The sequence below is a fragment of the Argiope bruennichi genome, chromosome 3 (assembly GCF_947563725.1).
Source record: "Argiope bruennichi chromosome 3, qqArgBrue1.1, whole genome shotgun sequence".
NCBI classification, from domain to species: Eukaryota; Metazoa; Arthropoda; class Arachnida; order Araneae; family Araneidae; genus Argiope; species Argiope bruennichi.
In genome coordinates this window covers 118593502-118613803 of record NC_079153.1, presented here as the reverse complement: position 1 = coordinate 118613803, position 20302 = coordinate 118593502, and the positions used below count along the sequence as shown (strand labels likewise).

General features: G+C 31.3%; 2 protein-coding genes across 2 annotated transcripts in view; one reads left to right on the top strand and one right to left on the bottom strand.

The window, feature by feature from the left end:
• LOC129964135 (neuropilin and tolloid-like protein 2) overlaps window positions 1-20302 on the top strand; it is a 441435-nt gene that overhangs the window by 93518 nt on the left and 327615 nt on the right. The window lies entirely within an intron of this gene.
• On the bottom strand, window positions 2759-5983 carry LOC129962944 (uncharacterized). The gene has a single exon (XM_056076948.1). The coding sequence runs from the start codon at window positions 5981-5983 to the stop codon at window positions 2759-2761; it is 3225 nt and encodes a 1074-aa protein (XP_055932923.1).

The window sequence follows — 20302 nt, the reverse complement described above, 5'->3', positions numbered from 1 at the left end:
ATCTAATACATAGACATATTTAAATATTCACAACAAAATATTTAATACGATCGAATCTTTTACACTTAAAAAAGAAAAATAATAACTGCTTTTTAATTAAACGTATACAAATCTGATCTTTATTTCTTGAATAAAATTTTGAATGAGAAGGAATAGAAGAAACCTTTATAATAAAATGAGAAACAGATTTTCATTCAATAAAAAAATAACCAGGAATTGAAAATTCTATTTTGCTTCAAACTATAAAAAATAAAATAAGTACAGATAGTATAATCTGCGGAAACCCCTTTTAATCAGAAATTGCTTATGGTTTTAAGTAAAGTAATAATTTTTTCAAGATTAAATTGAAAATATTTTTTTCTAAATAAAGCAAATACATAAGAAAATGAAGGCGGAAAAGTATTTTAAGAGAAAGTAATTACGTTCAAATGTATTTGAAATTTTTGAGTTTCAAGTTGATGAAAGTATATTTCATCAAGTTAAAATAATTCTTAAATAATCAACATTTATGACATAAAATAATATTATTGAATGAAATCATATGCTGATATATAAAATAGAGATACAAAAACAAATGAATTTGAAAGGAACAAAAATGTGTTGATGTTATTAGAAATCCAGCTATTTATATTCGTATTGCCTAAATAAAACATTTAAAATTCAATCTGTAATAATCTTATATGCAAAAAGATACGCAATCTTATTGCCCTGAATAAGCTTACTTAAAGAAAAATTTATTTCATCATATCACGAAAAAAGAACATTTTTATAGGTTGAAAAACAAGCAAATTCAAACATTGATTTTGCTTCAAAATATAAGCTTCAATTAATTTATCTGTTAAATAAAATAAATCCGTAACAATACGAGTAAGATTTCCTTACACATCCTACGTGTATTTCTTGTGGCTGTTCCAACAACGGCTGGCGCCTACTTAACGTCTAGGCCTGAGTGATTATTTTAAATCCAGTTCAATCTTAATAATCGCCCGGTTCAATCATGTTGATTGAATAGAAATAAATACAGGAACCCATCATATTCTAGGTTATTATATTATTTACATATTTACAGTAACGGTTTAAAAATGTAAAACATAAAAGTGAATCAAGCATCTCGTTCATGGCGAACCACGCCACCTTCGCTCGTCGTCCCTCGTCGTTATCTGTCTAGTCCACTTCCTGTTCGTCTCTCCTGGTTTTCACCCCCTCGGATACCACGTGACCTTTCCCCTCCTGACTGGTTTTGCAAGCTTCGTCGTTGGGAGCGGAGGAGCGGGTCTTACACGCCCCCCCTTGGAGAAGCACATTGTCACCTTAGAGACAATGCTGCGTCTTGAGAACTGGACGGGTTGCTTATCACTGATCATCTCTCACGGTAAAAGGCTGATCCTGAAATGAAACATAGTTCCAAGCAGTATTTGTCGCTACAACTAGGAAAGGAGCAGGAAAGAGGTGGGAGAGCAACTGATATGCAATTCCCAAAGAAAAGAAACAACACATACACAAATTCAAAATATAAAGACAAACAAATATGTATAAAAAAAATATCAAATATGCACAAAATTGGTGATAAAAGTAACAAAGCAGATGCACAAATGTTTTCGTACATTTCTGGAAAGCTTTTCTTTCTTACTGCTGCAATGGCAATCTAGATAGAGAGTCTGCATTGCAATGTTTACTCCCCTTCCGATATGATATTGTCACATCGTATCTCTGTAAGGCTAACGACCATCGTGTAAGTTTTGCGCTGTGAGGCGTTTGTTGAGTGAGATACGTCAAAGGGTTGTGGTCGGAGATAACTTGAACACGAGCACCAAATATCCATGTGTCGTATTTTTTCAAGGTCTCCAGTACGGCGTAGGCTTCTCTCTCGATAGTAGCCCACCGTGTTTGAGTTGCAGTCAATTTCTTGCTGAAAAATGCAATGGGTTTTTCCTTCCCATCATCACCTATCTGAGCTAAGCAGGCTCCAACGGCTGTTGCTGAGGCATCCGTGTATAACTGGAATGGTTTATCCAGTTGTGGGGTGTATAATGAAGGCATCTTGACTAATTCTTCTTTTAAGATTTGGAATGCTTGCTCTTGTTCTTTGGCCCATGGAATTTTGTTAGGTACATTTTTCTTGGTGAGATTTGTTAGTGGTAATACTAATGAAGAAAAGTTTGGGATATAGTCCCTGTAATAATTTGCAAGTCCCAGCAAACTACGTACTTCTTTCTTATTTGTAGGTCTCAATAACTTCTTTATGGCGTCAATTTTCTCGGGATCTGGGGAGTGCCTTCCTGATCCGACGATATGGCCAAGAAACTTCACTTCCTTTTTGCCAAACTCACACTTCTCTAGATTTATGGTAAGGTTGGACTCTTGAAGCGTACAAAATACTTCCATAATGTGCTTTTTATGTTCTTCCCAGCTTTTGGAGAAAATGGCGACATCATCAATATATGCACGACAATACTCTCGATGCTTTGAGAGGATCTTGTCCATGCTTCTTTGGAATGTGCTTCCTGCATTTTTCATACCGAAGGGCATCACATTCCATTGGTACAGCCCAGAATGAGTGATAAAAGCGGTATAGTGCTTCGCTTCAGGCTTCATGGGAATTTGCCAATATCCTTTGGTGAGATCTAATATTGATATAAAACTAGCTTTTCCAATTTCATACAATAGTTCAGTAACCAGTTTCATTGGATATGCGTCTGCAATCGTATATTTATTCAGCTGACGGTAGTCTACGCACAGTCTGATACTACCGTTTTTCTTAGCAACGCACTACGGGATGTGCCCAGTCACTCTCGCTATGTTCAATGAGTCCTGCTTCTAAAAGTTCTTGAACTTGGCGTTCAACTTCCCCTTGCAAAACAATTGGGACACGATATGGAGCTAGTCGCTTGGGGACACAGTCATCGGTTACCTTAATGTTATGTCCTGGCACCTTGGCTTTCCCTGGAAACTTACTGAAACTGTCTGTGTACTTAGATAAGATATCAATCAGCTCAGCTTTTTGTTGTAATGATAACTCCTTTCCTTGATTATAAATTTGCGTTCTTATATCACGACTGATTTTGCTTTTCTGATTGCAATTGGTTGGGGCAGGAAATATTTCTCCAAATTCATTGTCTTGGTCATATATCACTCCGACTTGCTCAAGTCGTGCTATGTATGGTCGAATTTTATTGACATGAATCTCTTTATTCGTACCATCTTCCATCTTGACGAGTACTGAATGGGGTCTTGTAAAAGCAACAATACTCACTGGCCCGATCCATTTCTTTAACAGCTTATGAGAAGAAGCTGAATCCAAAATCAGAACCTTTTCTCCTACTTGAAAGGTCTTCTCACGAGCTCGCAAGTTATATCTTCTTGCATATTCTGCCTGGGTTTTTTCGGCATTCTCCATGGCAATGCCATGAGCCTTTCCTAAATTTTCCTGCAAATTTTCTAAATAACTCTCAATGGATCTGGAAACACCTACGGGGATTCTTCTTTTTCCTGTCCAGAAATCTTTCATCAGAGACAAGGGCCCTCTGGGTAACCTTCCATAGACCATTTGAAATGGTGACAGTCCTGTTGTACTGTGTGGTACTTCCCTATACGCGAATAACAGATATGGCAGATGTATGTCCCAATCTTTTCCATTTTCCTGGATATTCTTGCTGAGCATTTCCTTTAAGGTTTTATTCCATCGCTCAACTGCACCCATACTTTCTGGATGCCCGGGAGTAGCAAATCTTGGTGCGGTGCCGATCACTTTCAGGAATTCTTTAGTTAAAGTCGATGTAAAGTTAGTACCTTGGTCAGTGCAAACGACTTCAGGAAATCCTGTAGCTGTAAAAATTTTCATGAGCACGTCACACGTAGTTTTCGCAGTAATATTTCTTACTGGGATAGCTTCTGCCCAACGTGTACACAGGTCAATAGCGCAAATGATGAATTTGTGTCCTCTCCTGGACGGAGGCTCCAGTGGACCTATGCAATCAATGCTCCAAACTTCAAAAGGATTTTCTGGTCTGACGATAGGCTGTATTGGGATCCTATCTCTGTATGTAATTGCCCTCCTAACTTGGCACTGTTTGCAAGACTGACAAAATTCTTTGACATCTTTCTTTATTCCTGGCCAGTAGAATGAGTACTTTATTCTTTCCTTCGTCTTTCTCTCTCCCAGATGACCTGCCAATGGTAACTCGTGTGCTGCCTTAAGCACACACTTCCGTTTACATTCTGGCAACACTACCTGTTGCACCTTTTCTCCACATACCCATTCAGAGTGCGATAAGATGCCATCTTCAACTGAATAACCATTCTGTTGGGAACTGCCAAATGCCCATGCCGTCTTCAGAGAGTTATCTTCTTTTTGTAACTTCGAGAAACAAATTTTCTCCTCCAATGGACTTTCTTCATTATCTTCTTGATTTGGCTCTTCATGGACAGGTTGCTCCGAATCTACATTCTTTATCACGGGTAATAAGGTATGTGCCTCTATTTTCTTACATAATGCTTCGTATGTAGTCGAGGAGATCAGCATGTCGCTTATTAGTTTCTTCGATGCTGCACAAGTAACAGGAACATTGCCATGCTTCCCATCATTAATTTTTACATTGATAGTAACTAATGGGGCAAGTTCTTCTTCCCCAAAGGCTGATATAATTTTTATGCTGCCCTCTCCTTGTTTAGAGCAAGAATCAATTATATCCTGTCTGATGACGGTGATTTCAGCACCTGTATCCACGATACCTTCAAATGTATTGTCTTCAATTTTCACTGGTATTTTCTGTAAAGGGCTAATGCGTGTTATTTCTTTTTCTGGTGCCTTTAACTGTGTTGTGAGAATCGTACCTTCATCAGTCTGATTTTCAGCAACATTCTCTGGAAGTCTCTGTGGTCCACTTTTCTCGCTTGTCGTTTCTACCAAACGTCTTGTCACGCGGTTAATCCTTGAGAAATTCTTCATCTTAGCTAGATTTGGGCACTGGGCTCTTAAATGTTGCGATGATCCGCACTCGAAACATTGACGCCGATCGGAGCGTTCTTGCTTCCAATTCCGAGGACTACTCGGTCTTTTATAATCAGTGTTCATTGCATTTTTGTCATGGACAATAGGATTTCTCTTTTCAAAATTCCCGTTTACTCGTGTCCTGCCATTACTAGGAATATGTCCAGTTTTTGAGCTTCTCCTTACACCGTCATAATCATCGAGGAGATCGGCTAACTTAGATGAAGACGAGATTTTTGTCCATGTGTCAACAAAATGTTCCCGAACTTCATTTCCAACTCTTCTTTTCATCTGATCTACAACCATCAGATCCTTCAACGAGTCGAAATCCGTTACGTTAACACCATCCAACCACTCCTCCAAGAAGCTTCTCAACTCAAAGGCCAGATCCCTCCATGAACTTTCCATTCTCTTTTGATGTTGCACAAACCGCAATCGAAAGGTTTCTGCACTCAATTTAAATCGTCGTAAGAGTAATTCCTTTACGTACTCGTAAACGTTAGATTCCTCTTCAGGTTCCCTTGCTATTATTTGAACAACCTCTGATGGAAGAAGTGGCATTAATTGGGTGACCCAATCTGTTTTATCAATCCTTAATCGTTTAGCTTGGCGCTCAAATATGACTAAGTAAAGACTTATATCATCATTTTTGGAATCAAATTTCTGAAGTATCTTTTGTAACTCTGAAGAATTATGTTTGGTGTTCATTTCATTATTCTCTGACATTAGGGATTGAGTTTCAATCGAAGTTTGCAACTTAATTTTCTCTAACTCAAATTGCCTCTCTTTTTCCCGTCTTTCCAAATTTTCTTTTTCTTGTCTCCTCTCCACAATACCCTCTAAAACACCCTTTACAAACTCTTCCTCGTATTCGTTAGAATTTAAAATCAATTTTCTAAGATTAGCAATCGTGAGATTCCCATCAATCTCTTCACCTAACTCACTAGCTAATTCCTGAAGATCACACTTCCTAGCTTTAGCTATGAATGCCATTATTCCAATTCAACAAAATAAAGAATTCTGCATAAAAATGAATGGTATACAAATAAAATAACACAAATCAAAATACTGGCTTATATTAAGTTAAAAGGTAAAGGATCTGTTAAAGCAGAAAACAAAACAGCAATTCTAGCTTCATTAAAGGAATTCTCCTTTTCGTTTCCTTAGAAGTATAGCTTAAATACTTATATGGCTACTATCAGACTCAAACTAAAATACTAGGTTATAAAAAAGAATGGTGAAATAATCAAATTTAACTAATAATGAAATTAATAATATTTAACAAAACATTCAATTAACTTTAGCACTTAATGAAAATATGAATTCATACGAGTATTTCTGCAGATTAATCATGTACCAAAATCACAGCATAACTCATCAATCAAACAAACAGAGATAATTAACATTCGTTTACCTTATTAAATAAAACACAATAACATAAAAATGAATTAAAAAAATAATCCAGATTTAATATTCAACATTCAAAACAATATTCAATTAACCAGGATTTCTTGCTATACTTTTTAAGCTTGTTGCTTAAATATAAAATAATCCAATAATGATTATAATAGCAAATATAATACTAGATATATCAGAAATACACGTGGTGTAAGAATAGGTTTACAGATACACTTGATGTGCTATCTTTTAACTACTTTTAATTTATTCTAAGAGCACTGCTTCTTTCTACAAGGTCTTCCCAATTATAAAATACAATTCTATAATATTATATTATCGTTGTCTCGAAACGCACTGCCACAAAAACTCCTTAACCAATATTTGACGCTGTTGCGATAAATATTCGAACAAATGTAACACTGACGTGTTTTAAAAATTAACGCTGAAGCGTTCACAAATTTAACGTTGATGTGTTCAGAAAATTAACACTGATGTGTTCTCACATTTAACACTGACGTGTTCTCTCAAACTAACACTGATGTGTTCTCTCAAACTAACACTGATGTGTTCAAAAATTTAACTCTGATGAGTTCACAAATTTAAAAATGATGTGTTCACGAATTTAACACTGATGTGTTCTCACATTTAACACTGATGTGTTCTCTCAAACTAACACTGATGTGTTCTCTCAAACTAACACTGATGTGCTCTGAAAACTAACACTGATGTGTTCACAACAAAAAAAAATGGCGCTGATGTGCACGTTTCTGAGACAAACGATAAATATTTTCAATTCAATGGGAAAAGCATTTACAATAATAAAAATAAGCTCTCACCTCTAACCTTTTGTAGGCACACTCTAGTAGATATTCCAACATTTCCTTGGTAGGATCCTACCGACTACGCCAGTAAGATTTCCTTACACATCCTACGTGTATTTCTTGTGGCTGTTCCAACAACGGCTGGCGCCTACTTAACGTCTAGGCCTGAGTGATTATTTTAAATCCAGTTCAATCTTAATAATCGCCCGGTTCAATCATGTTGATTGAATAGAAATAAATACAGGAACCCATCATATTCTAGGTTATTATATTATTTACATATTTACAGTAACGGTTTAAAAATGTAAAACATAAAAGTGAATCAAGCATCTCGTTCATGGCGAACCACGCCACCTTCGCTCGTCGTCCCTCGTCGTTATCTGTCTAGTCCACTTCCTGTTCGTCTCTCCTGGTTTTCACCCCCTCGGATACCACGTGACCTTTCCCCTCCTGACTGGTTTTGCAAGCTTCGTCGTTGGGAGCGGAGGAGCGGGTCTTACAATACGAATAATGTATTTCGCGTAATAAATTATACAAAAAATATTTTAATTAAAAATGATTTATTTTTATATAGAAAACACTTGTTTTCCAAGATTATAAAGTGAAAATATTTTTCTTTTAAATAAATTTAACAAATAAGAAAAGGAAGAAAAAACGCATGAGTTTTAAGGGGGAAATTAAGATTTTGTTAAAATATATTAAAAATTTTTACGCTTCTTTTTCCAAATATTTATTTAATCAAGACAAAAGAATTTTTGTACTAGTTACATCAATATTTATTCCACAGAATAAATATAATTGTGTGAAATCAAGGCATTTAGTCAAAAAGAAGTGTAATCTTTTTCTTCTGAATCAGGCAATTATATGTGTACGACAAAAATTCATTTTAATATCACGAAAAAATAAGATTTTGATAGGTTCAAAATACAAGCAATTCAAATTTTGATTTTTTTTTCAAACCGTACTATTAAATTAAATGACCTATTTCATTGTACATATTCTAATTTGTAAGGCAAATTACGACAGAAATAAAAGTCAAGGGAAAAACAAACCTATTTAGACATAATGAGAACGAAAGAAAATAATTTTAAAAAATTAAACTGTAAATATTTAATATTTATCTCCAAAATAAAAGATACGAATGAGAAAGACACTTCCTTTGTAAAGATGCATTTAATCTTGAGCTTTCCAACAATGCAGGAGAACCTAATTACGAATTTTAATCTAGGTCTATCAGCTTGCAAGCGAGGCAGAAAAATTAGGAAATGCAAATTATACTTGGCAAGCACAAAGACACAATTTTATTCACAGAGGGTCTCAACAATTAACCCGGAGGCCATGCAAATTACCATATTTTCTATTTCTGTCTCTTGCTTGCTTTCTTTTATTTATTTATTTCTATACCAAAGTTCAGGCAGCTCGATTGAAAAGGATGTTTATAATTAAAAACGCGAGGGCTGAATGAATGAATCGATTTTTTTTTCCTAGGGATATGCTGAAATAAGCGTATTTTAATGCGGGGTTTATTTTTTCAACTTATTTCCTCCATTCTTTTTCTTTCTTTCCCAAATTTCTTGTGTGATTGTGTTTCAATAAATTGCTCCCTGGAATTCAAATGCTGTGTGTGTATGTGCGTGTGTGAGATGAAATATCAGATGATTGTATTTGAATAGTTTCTTCGACATTAAAGAATTTTGGATTTTATTTGGTTGTTAATTTAAAGGTTTCTATCTTCTGTTTCTTTCGACTTCTAGAAGTCATTGGAACTTTTATTTTCATTTCTCGATTTTTTATTAATTTGAAATGATTTAAGTTTTATTTTAAAAGTAGTTTTTTTTATGTGTGTGTTTTCATTTCTTTTACGTATTTATCTTTTGAATATCGTATTTTAATTCTGTTTTCTTAAGAAGGTCAATTTTTCAAATGTTTGTTTACTCTTTTATTGAAGAATATTGTATTTTATTATTATACAATCATTCTTGAAGATTGTTGATGTATTTTTTTATCGTGATTTAAATTTTTTTCTAGATTTGATATTTATATAATTGTTATTGAATTTCTTATTTTTAGTATTTATTTTTTTATTTTTTGAACATTGATTTTTGTTTTACCAGGACTTCAGTTTCATGAGAATTATGAGTTACTATGGGGGTTCAGTTTTTCGATGTAAGACTTACTCTTTGAAAAAAAAATCTTCAATTCCATACCGGTTACAGCAACTTATACGTTCTTTCCTTCCAGTCTGTTGGTAATTTGGCAATGTTTACTCACAGAATTGAAATTTTCCCCATATATTCAAAAAATCAAATAGTACCTCACCATTTATCAGGTAAATGTATTTTCTATGCTGGTTTTTTTTTCCTTCAATAGTAATATCCTCAAGTTAAGAACCTTTACGTTCAAGAACTCTTGTCATCCCTTGCACATCAACGGACTTGCTAATCCTAGTCAACAAGTTTTATAACAACTGAAAATGTTTCTTTTTAGCTTGTCATTTTTAGTACTAAAATAAACAAATTTAAAGGTTTTATTGATTTTTAAGCAATATCTCTGCTTCTCTTTAATTAAAAATTTTGTGATTAAAATAAAAATATTGCTTTTTATAGAAAGAAACGAAATGCCCTTATGAATTTAAGAGCCCAATTTGATATGAAATTAGCATCATTTTTTGTCTAGATAGATAAGCGAATATTTGTATTAAGTAGTTCTAGCTTAATATCAAATAAGTATCGGATTTATTTCTTGATAAAACAAAACAGAAGAACTTTTGGATTAAGGAGAAAAAAATATCAAATAAGCATCTTTTGTTTTTTTCTCGAAAAAACTAAAATTATGCCCCTTAATAATGTTTAAAACAATTTTATATTTTTTAAAACAATATTTAAAAGTCTCTTTACAGTATAAAAGTGAAAAAAACGATTTAACGCAGTTACAAAAAGTGTGACTCGTCAATGATTCGCAATTATGAACAACAGTATGGAATAAACATTTTCATCAATTTCGTGCTGAGCTCATTTATTTGAATTTTTAATAAATTTGCATAATTTAGAAGATATTAATTTGTAAAAAGGGTATACGTCTGGGGGAGATGCGTGTGCTTGTGCGTGCGTGTGTGTGTTGCAGTGAATTGATTTGTCAATTATTAAAAATAACAAAGAGCGCTAAAGTAATTACACAATTTATCTCCTTAATCACTTCTACCGGGATCATTATTAATAATAATAGGTAAAAGTGATTACTTAATTTATTGCTTTGATTTCTTATTATTGCTACTTCCCAAAGTAATTATTTGTAATTAGATTGCTCACATTGTTCATAACAAATATATTCAGATTAAACATGATTCATTTTAAGATAAATTAACAATTAGTTTTCATACTTCTAACAAAAAAAAATTCGCATTTTCCACTTTAATTTATTCCGTTAATACTGTTGGCTGCTCCTTTAATATTATTCAAAATTAAAAACGCTCCTTTAATAAATTCATAAATGCAAAGGATTTGTATTATGTTTTTTTTTTTTAAATCATGGGACAAGTTTTAAGGGTAATTCAAACATACCGAAGTAAACGATTTGTATTATAAAATATCTGAGTCGTAAACACAAAGGCGTTATTAGTGAAATGTTGTATGATTGTACAAAACAGTTATGCAATACGATTATAAAAAAAAGTCTTTGCCGTTATAGGAGATCCTCCTACATGTACAATGTCATTCTGAGCATAAGTAGAATGAGTTTATTACAGCATGAGTTATGAACAGCAATAAAATATTTTACTTTTCTATTGTTTCTTTCTCCTTATTGTTAATAGTTTTCATAATCTCCGTCTAATACTGACGTTTTAATACAAATCAATAATGCCTATTATAGACTTTTATTGTGAAGATAATATTTAAATAAAAAAGAAATGTTGCTATTTAAAGTCTTCGAATTTTATCCCATGTAACTACAATTGTGATCGTTGAACTGCTATTTCCGCGTGATTCTTGAGCCTAGACTTAAAACCCCTGCATCCAAAATTTCATTCCATTTCCTCGAAAGGTGTGATTGCCAGAGTAGAAGCCTCATATATTGGTAAAGTTTGTATATATCTCTACTAACGGTAGGGATGAATGTGTTAGTTGATGCTCTACACGCCAGACCGTTTGATCTAGAGTTACTACATTTAGCACAAACATATTTTGGGGGGTAAGAATGTCGCCTTGGAGTGGGTATTTAAAAAGATTTAATTAGAAGTTATATTAATAAAAAATTAAGCGGATATTTTCTCACCATAGCTTCTGAAAATATTGCAGCACAAAATAATTTTATATCATATTAAAATTTAAAAAAATATATCTTCTTGATGACTAAAATTTCTATTTTAGTCATTATTTGCTGAAATTCTGCAAATTTTGCTGAAATTTAACAATTTCATTAAGGACATTGTTTGCTCCTTTTCCAGCAACAGATGCATTGTTGCTCTTACAATCAAACCGTTTTCATTGTTTCATCAAATACTGATGGCGTGATATCTTTTTCATTGTATCAGCTAAAGAAGAAGAATTCTGTTTATTATCTAGAATTTACGAGATAAATAAAGTAAAAAACAATATCCCGGAATTTAGAAGATGGATGAAGTGGACATTTACATTCTTAATAGAGCTATGATATCATAGTACAGGTCTCCATAAGAAAAATTAATGCATCCAATGAACAGAGAATATCCAGAAGTATATGAAAATTTGACAGAATCACAGATCGGAAGTTATATCTAAAAGATTCAACTAAAATCAAATACAATCAATAATCCCAGAGAGCCAGCTAGTCGCCAAAAGTTGCTAGTATAATATAAAATATCACTGAATTTCAATGGCAAATAAACCTTAAAATGATTCATTCTAATTTTTTATCCTATGTTTAAACTTAATAACGACTTTTTTGTGTATGCTTTAACAACCATTAAATTTAAGATTCAACCTTATTAATGTAAATAGATATTGTAAGGATTTTGCATGCAAAAGCATGCAGAGGCTTCATGTAAAATGAATTAAAAGGCAATTTAATGTAAACTTATATTAATTAATTTTAAAACATTAGTCATTTTAATTTTATTTTTCTGCAGATAATTTAAAAACAAAGTATTTAACATACCTAATGTTTCTTTGTAGAACAAAATCTTCCCAAATAAATTTTACTTTTCGTCATTATAATTGCTTTGATAATACCGCATGTAATTTCTCGGTTATTTGTTAATTGTTTAACGTTATTTATGTCTCGCTTATTGTGAATGGTCAAACACTCCACTTACATTATAAATATCATTTTGCATAAAACGTTCCTTCAAAATTACCATCTGTAATTAAACTTCAAGATCCACTATTTACAATACTTATATTACAATAAAATTCAAAGTCTTTCGTTTCGAAATACAACATATTAGGTCAATTTATTTAGATTAACAACGCTTTTTGAATTGAGGATTATTTCAATCGGACCTCATCTTATTGAATAATTGTCAATTGACGATTCTAAACAGTTAGATTAAAGACATTTTAGTCGATCGACTTTTCCGCGTTTACATATCTTACTAATTGGTGCGCTTTTGACTTACAGTAAACTAAAAGAGCGTCAAACTTCCACTTGGGAAATGTTTGGTGAAATTAGTTCCAAAAGTTGAGACTCTAGTAAAACTATGTCTCTAGACGTCAAATGATTTATAATCGTGCTTTTTACTATTCTTCACTAATAGCAAAAGCAAATCTGAATCTATAGGGCAGTAAATTGAACATTCGGCTATCAAATTTGGCACAGATATAATTTAGAGAATAGGAATTTACAGGTTTTTAATTTCTTGGTCAATAACTCCAACAATACATTTTCTTTTTGAAATTCAGGACAACAAGATTTTCAGCTAACTAATAAGTTGCCGAAAATAACTGGCTTAAATAAAATAAAACAGCAAATTCTCGTGTTTTAAATTTGTTTTATATTGCCATTCTATTCAAATTTTAGAACGTTTCACAATTTTATAATATTTAAACATTGTTAAAGGCGGGATTTGAAGCTAATTATTTGAACTGCGTGTTTTGTAAATATTATTATAAATTATTAGCCTTTTGTAAGCAAAATTCTAACGCAAAACTATTTTCTAAGATGTGAATTCAAACAACACCCAAGACAATTTTTAGGAAACCATACGAGAATCAGTTAATACACTTTAGCTAATAACTCCCCTCAGATAAATACACTTTGCATTCCCCCATTGCTAAGGGCATTCCATTTCCTTCTATTTCTCGAAAATTAAACATCCAGAAAATCAATACATCATTAAACTCATTCTAAAATTAAACTTCTAATTGCTTCTAACATGTCCACAGAACCTCCCCTCCCTGTCTACCTGGGTGATTACATCCCTTCCGAAAATCCTTGAGTGACAGGTGGCTTAAGCAAGGGGCGATAACCCTTTTCTTTCAGCGCAAAGCCCTTGTTGTGGCTTTTCCCACGAGAGTGGCGTAGTTTATCAAAACGGAAAGGCTGCTGATTGACCGTGACGCAAGCCATCTTGCGTGAGGGATCGTGACTCCTTGCGTGAGTGCTGCTGACAGACATTAGAGTTGCGCGTTTATTAGGGAGTCCGCAGTCCATTTTACTCTTCGCCAGCTGCACAAAGCGATAGGCCACTCAAAGAGAAGGGTTGCCGTTGTGGCGTAATTATCGCTTATTTGGCTGGAATCGAAACATATTAAAACAGTTTTAAAGAAATATTTTTCTAAAGTATGGTAAAATGATGGAATAATAGGAAAGTAAAATAATGCTTTTCAAAATATTTATGTTAATCAACCGATAAATACTTTAAATTTTATGGATTTTGAGAATAGAGATGGCTTGGTGAGGTATTTTAGTTTTGGTGTCGAAGAATCACTGGTCTGAGAGCAATTTCACCAAATATATATCTTGTCTGTGATGAGCATGAGCTACTTGTCTGCGAACGGTAATGATAAACTGTCAGAAAATACTTTATACATTGCTGCAGTTTCACTCTGGATATTTTAAAACTTCCCTTACCTTGAGGGGCGAATATACATTTACTTTTTAATTACCAGTAATAAGATTTTTTTTCTTGCTTTAATTCCTCGCTATTATTACAAGACTAGATGTTGATAGGGAGAGATGGAAGGTTCCTTTTTTGCTGTCAAAAGCATGATTTTAAAAGTCAATATAAGATATTATAAAGATTAAATATTTTTGGGACAACCGTGAATTGATGATTATGTAATAAGTGTCGTATTTATGTCTGGAATGGCATGTTTGATATTTATATACCTATTTTAGAGAAGATTCTTTATGCTTCTAAGTCTCATGCATGTCAAATCTGCCAATGTAAATCCAATTTGCAAGTAAAAAAGCTCAAAATGGAGGGTGGGGGCATTTGATAGCAGTTTAGATTTGAAAATTATCATGTTACTTCAAGAAGGAAGGTTAATTCAACAAAAAAATGAGTCGTAAAAGTTTTAACATCACTTAAAACTAATCAAAGACAGATTTGTAAGATAGTAGCTTTTGGATAATTATTTATTTTTAACTATATGGAAGAAAGACTCCGGAAATTTTCACATAGCATCGCCATAAAGTGATTATTTGCCTTTTTAACGATTTTCCTGTAATTATTTTAATATTAGCAGTACAATAATGGCAAAATGTATAACAAAAATTATATGTTTTTATGGTTATACACCATTGTTACAGATGTTATTCTAAATATCATCAATTTAAATGTTTAAATCATGTACAATTTAAATTTGAATATATTTGTTATTATTAAATATGCATTTACTATGCAAGTATAACTGAATATGATTCCTATTTCTTTCTGTAGTTTGTAATTGTATAGTGAATATTTCTTAATATGGTCTTTTATTACAGAAATCAAGGCATTTATCTTTACAAAAATGTACATAATATAAAATTATTTTCAATAAATTTATATATAAATTATGCTTTCAACATTACAAATCAGTAAAATAAACTTTTTTAGAATTTTATATTTTTAACCCTTTGTACTCGAATGCCTTTTTTCGATCACCATTCAGAATGGAGAATCATTTTGACATTTTATTTATTTTTTTTTAAAAATTTTAATTGATAAAAATACCTACAGAATGTTAAAAAGAAGTAGATTCATTTTTCAGGGAAACTTAAACAAAAAATAAATACTCAACTTAAAACAGTTGCATGTATTTATTTTTAGTGCAATAAACATGTCCATGCATTAAATGAATAATTATGCATCGAATTGTCTTTCCGAGTGAAAAGTGTTAAATACATAACCAAATTTTGCGCCATTCGTAGCGATTTATTAATCATATAACGTTGATTAATACCATTTGTATGCAATTTAAATTGAATTTTATGATCTTTGCTCATGATCAAATTTTATCAAACGTAAATTTTTTCTGCAAATTTCTTTTATATATATATTTTAACTTTCAAGATTCTGTCCTTTAAATTTACTTTATATATTATATAACAGCATGCAAAGAGTTAAACCTTATCAAATTAATTTTATTTCAACACAATTTATTATGTCCAAAGCCAAGGGTTTCTCTGTTCAATTAAATTCTTTCCTGAATGTTGAAAAAGAGAACCTCAGGAAACAAAGTACATCATTTAAATACGCTCCTATTCACGGTTGCTGCAACATGAGGTGCTGCATCCAACACGCTTCATATTCGATTTCAGCAACCCTAGAACATGACAACGATGCACTGGAATCGTCCACCACTGTCACAGTCTTCGAAGCACACTCGGTTCGAGCGCACTTTCAATTGATGACAGCACAGCTCTCTTTGGGTATTGGCCAACGGCCAAATGGAACGCCCGGACCCTCTCTCCCCGCCATCTTGGTTCAGTTATAATGTCACAATAGACTGGGTTTGATGTGTATCTTAGTCGAAGAGAGGGAACCAGTCTGCCACTCGGTTTGTCTAGTCGCTACATCAGACGAGGAATCAGAAACAGTTGGTGAGTGCTGTGGTCTATTGGGCTTTGGTCGCCAGTCTTGAAAGCCCCATTGGTTCAGGATGTTGGACGAATTAATCTTCTGACAATGAAAGAATTAGAAATTTCTTCTTTGTGGTTGCATTTTATTAATGTGGAATAGATTCTCGGTCGCATTAATTAATTAGATGGCTGTTGAAACAGATGTTTTGATGAAGGGAAGTTCCTGGAGTCCATACAAATAAGTTGCAGAGAAATAAACTAAGTTTTGTTATGATAAGTTATTTAACTTGTGGGTTTGTATTAAACGTGTTTATGAAGTAATAAGTTTAACCGATTTACTAGTCAGACTTTTCTTGCTTTATTTTGAACGCATCGTTAAAGAATAAAAGGAATAATTATTTATTTCAACTAGCCACCATTGGCAACCAGCTTGTACGTCCAGATTGTTTCTTTTCTGCTATTAAATCATGAATATAAAATACATTTTAAAAAAACCTTATTATTTAATACAACTGAAAAAAATGAATTTAATTGAATAAATGTGTTTCTAATTAATATAGGAGCAAATTAAAAATACTTATGTGCTACGAAATAAAAGCAAAAGGGAAGCTCTATTTTGGAATTACTCGAAAGAAAGCCTTTATTTTTAATGTTAAAATTAAGAATGGCAAAAGCATGGGAATGAATAAGTTGGTGGATGAATTTGAATTCCATTATAACATTAAAAACAGAGTTACAGATGCTCTTTATCGACATGCCTAGTGTTTTGTTCAAATAGGATAATTATGGCCGTGTAAACCGAAAACTGGATCGCCTAGCATGTTTAAAAAAATCACTAGAAAAGCCTTGTTTTGCAACCGGCATAATCCAGAAAGTTCAACTTATCTGTTATAGTTATAAATAGTGTATTGTATTTAAGAATTTTATTGAAAGTAAAAATGTGTAGAAATTAAATTTGTATCATATATATAATATAAATTAACTTTTTTAAAAGATAATTTAGTTTTAAGAGGATGTGGAAGCTATTTTGTGAAATAATATTTTTAGAAGATATGGTCATTAATTCCATTATATAATTAATGACCTAAGGTATTAACCCTTCTGATGAGGGTTAAATCTATTTTATACTGGATCATATTTCTTTTGCTATATTGATATTGATTAGATATTGATATTGATCTTTTTTAGATATTGATTTCTTTTGCTATATTGATATTGATTAGATATTGATATTGATCTTTTTTAGATATTGATTTCTTTTGCTATATTGATATTGATTAGATATTGATATTGATCTTTTTTAGATATTGATTTCTTTTGCTATATTGATATTGATTAGATATTGATATTGATCTTTTTTAGATATTGATTTCTTTTGCTATATTGATATTGATTAGATATTGATATTGATCTTTTTTAGATATTGATTTCTTTTGCTATATTGATATTGATTAGATATTGATATTGATCTTTTTTAGATATTGATTTCTTTTGCTATATTGATATTGATTAGATATTGATATTGATCTTTTTTAGATATTGATTTCTTTTGCTATATTGATATTGATTAGATATTGATATTGATCTTTTTTAGATATTGATTTCTTTTGCTATATTGATATTGATTAGATATTGATATTGATCTTTTTTAGATATTGATTTCTTTTGCTATATTGATATTGATTAGATATTGATATTGATCTTTTTTAGATATTGATTTCTTTTGCTATATTGATATTGATTAGATATTGATATTGATCTTTTTTAGATATTGATTTCTTTTGCCTATTTCCTCTATCTGAATGGAGATAGAGGTGATACGGCAAGGTTATTGCTTAAACTGGATGTATTTTATTTTTCGTGCCTTCTAACAGTTATAAATCAGTATACCGTTTTTCCCCCTTCATCTTTGTTAATTGTTTACAATTTGTTCTAAGTCCGGTTTCTGTGTTTTAATACTACTTTATTTACAGAAAAAGTGCATTTCATTTGTTGAAATTTTTTTCTAATACACTTGGGGTAAAAAATGGTAAGCGATTTTAGATAAAATAATTAACCATTTACAAATGTCATTTTTTTTCCCTCCATGCTGTCTGGAAATCTATTTCTACATTGTAATCGGCTTTATGTTTTCAATATGAAAAATATATTCTAAAATTTGGATATGATTTTTTAAATTTTTAAAAATATTTAATTTTTAAAGCTTAATAGTGAAAAAGACTCAGAATTAATGTAAAGATAAAAAAAAAATAATAGTCACCGAGGAAAATAAAAACTCTTTTTTACGATTATTTAATGCAGCAGTGAAAGAATTATAATAAAACTAAACGATTTTGATGAAAGACCTCTAATCTATACTCTTACGTTAGACTTCAACTAACCAACATTATTGTGTTAGATGTATTTCATGTCAAATTTTTAATAATAATAATCTTTAAAAATACAAAAATATACATAAATTTTTTATGAACTTATAAAAAAATTATTTTATTTTACGAGAAATGAAAACTATTGTCTGAAAGGAAAACTACTTCAGGAAATTCATTTCTCCTATTCTTTTTTTCATAAAATACAACTAGTACAAAATCACTAATGTTAAGATTTGTCTCTCTTGATAACATCAGCCAGTGCATTCCATGCATAAAGAATTTTGCACAATTTAATTTACCAGAAGAATGCAAGTCTGGAAATTCTGTCACATCAATAAAAGTGGAAAAAGAAATATTGCTTTGAAGTTAAAATCAAATGAAAGTACTTATTTTTATTCCTTACAAAGTAGGAGTATGTAAGATTTGAAAGATAGAAAAACTGGTTTGCATTCCAATTCAACAAAGAAATATTGCTATAATTTGAGTTTGAACTAAATTTAAAATTAGAGAAGAAATTATTGCAAATAAAATCTCTACCACTGAAAATACTTTTTTTCCTTATTAAAGAAGTTTAAAAATAATTTTTCTCCCAAGTTATCGAAAAAAATGTTTATAATTTTGATTCATTTTTGATTAAAAAATGAATCAAATTTTCATTAACTCTTTGGAGGGGAACACCTACTGCTCAATAAATAACTACTTGTCAGATATAGCACTAAGTACAACTGTCTATACTGAAGAAGGTTACATATTGTTGCATACATTACATATCAGCCTATGTAGTTAAATCTAAAAACTTTATCGAGTAAAAAAGTTTTAAACTATTTAAACTAATTTCAGATTATTATTGGTGATAATCTCAAACTGATATCAATTTACTACCTTTTATACTGTTAGCTCTACATCATGTTAAATCTTTTAGATATGACCTGTGCCTAAAAATATATAAAAAATGGAATAACTTTAACATAAACTTATTAACAGCATACATCAAAGTTAAATAGATAAAATCTATCCTAATTCACTCGCCCCGTTAATAAATTCCTTTACTCAAGAAAAAGTTTAATTTTCTCACGTAATTCACAAGTTTAAAATAAAATTGTTCACTAAAATAGGAAAATAACTCTCCCTCTCTCTTTCTCTTTTTACTTTTTTTTGTAACAAAATATAATAAATTTACTACTTTTATCATGGTGAATATTAAGCTTATATTTTTATTTATCGAAAATTGATTAATTTAAAAAAATTTCTATCATTTGAAATTTTTTAATGACCCCTTAATTAAAAGAGTAAGATAACAGAATGATATTTTAAGTCAATAATTAGCAAATAATACCGATGAGATATTTTGAAAGTAAATAATGCCTGAAAGAATATTTTATTGATGTAAAAAATTTCTGAAATAAAAAAGGCAGTTATATTATTATATTTTCTAATACTTTCACACTTGCACACAGATTTAATTTTCTCACGTAAATGAAATCTCTAGAAGTAATTTCTATGTAAAGATACTTTTCCCACAGTGAAGAAAACTGTTATTATAATATGAAATAATTTAAGCTTATTTTATTTCTTTAATACTCGCCCTCTTCACCTACGGACTCAAAATGGTGTACGAAACTTGAAAAGGAAGATTCATAAAACATAGATGTTACAACTAATAAAAACAAAAGAATTCATAGCAGGCATATACTACATGCATGCCAAAATTTGGAAAAGTTAAGTAAAGACTGATAAAAAAA

What these genes read in the sequence shown, in the direction of transcription:
- LOC129962944 (XM_056076948.1), bottom strand. Translation starts at nt 5,983, where the DNA reads ATGGCATTCATAGCTAAAGCTAGGAAGTGTGATCTTCAGGAATTAGCT.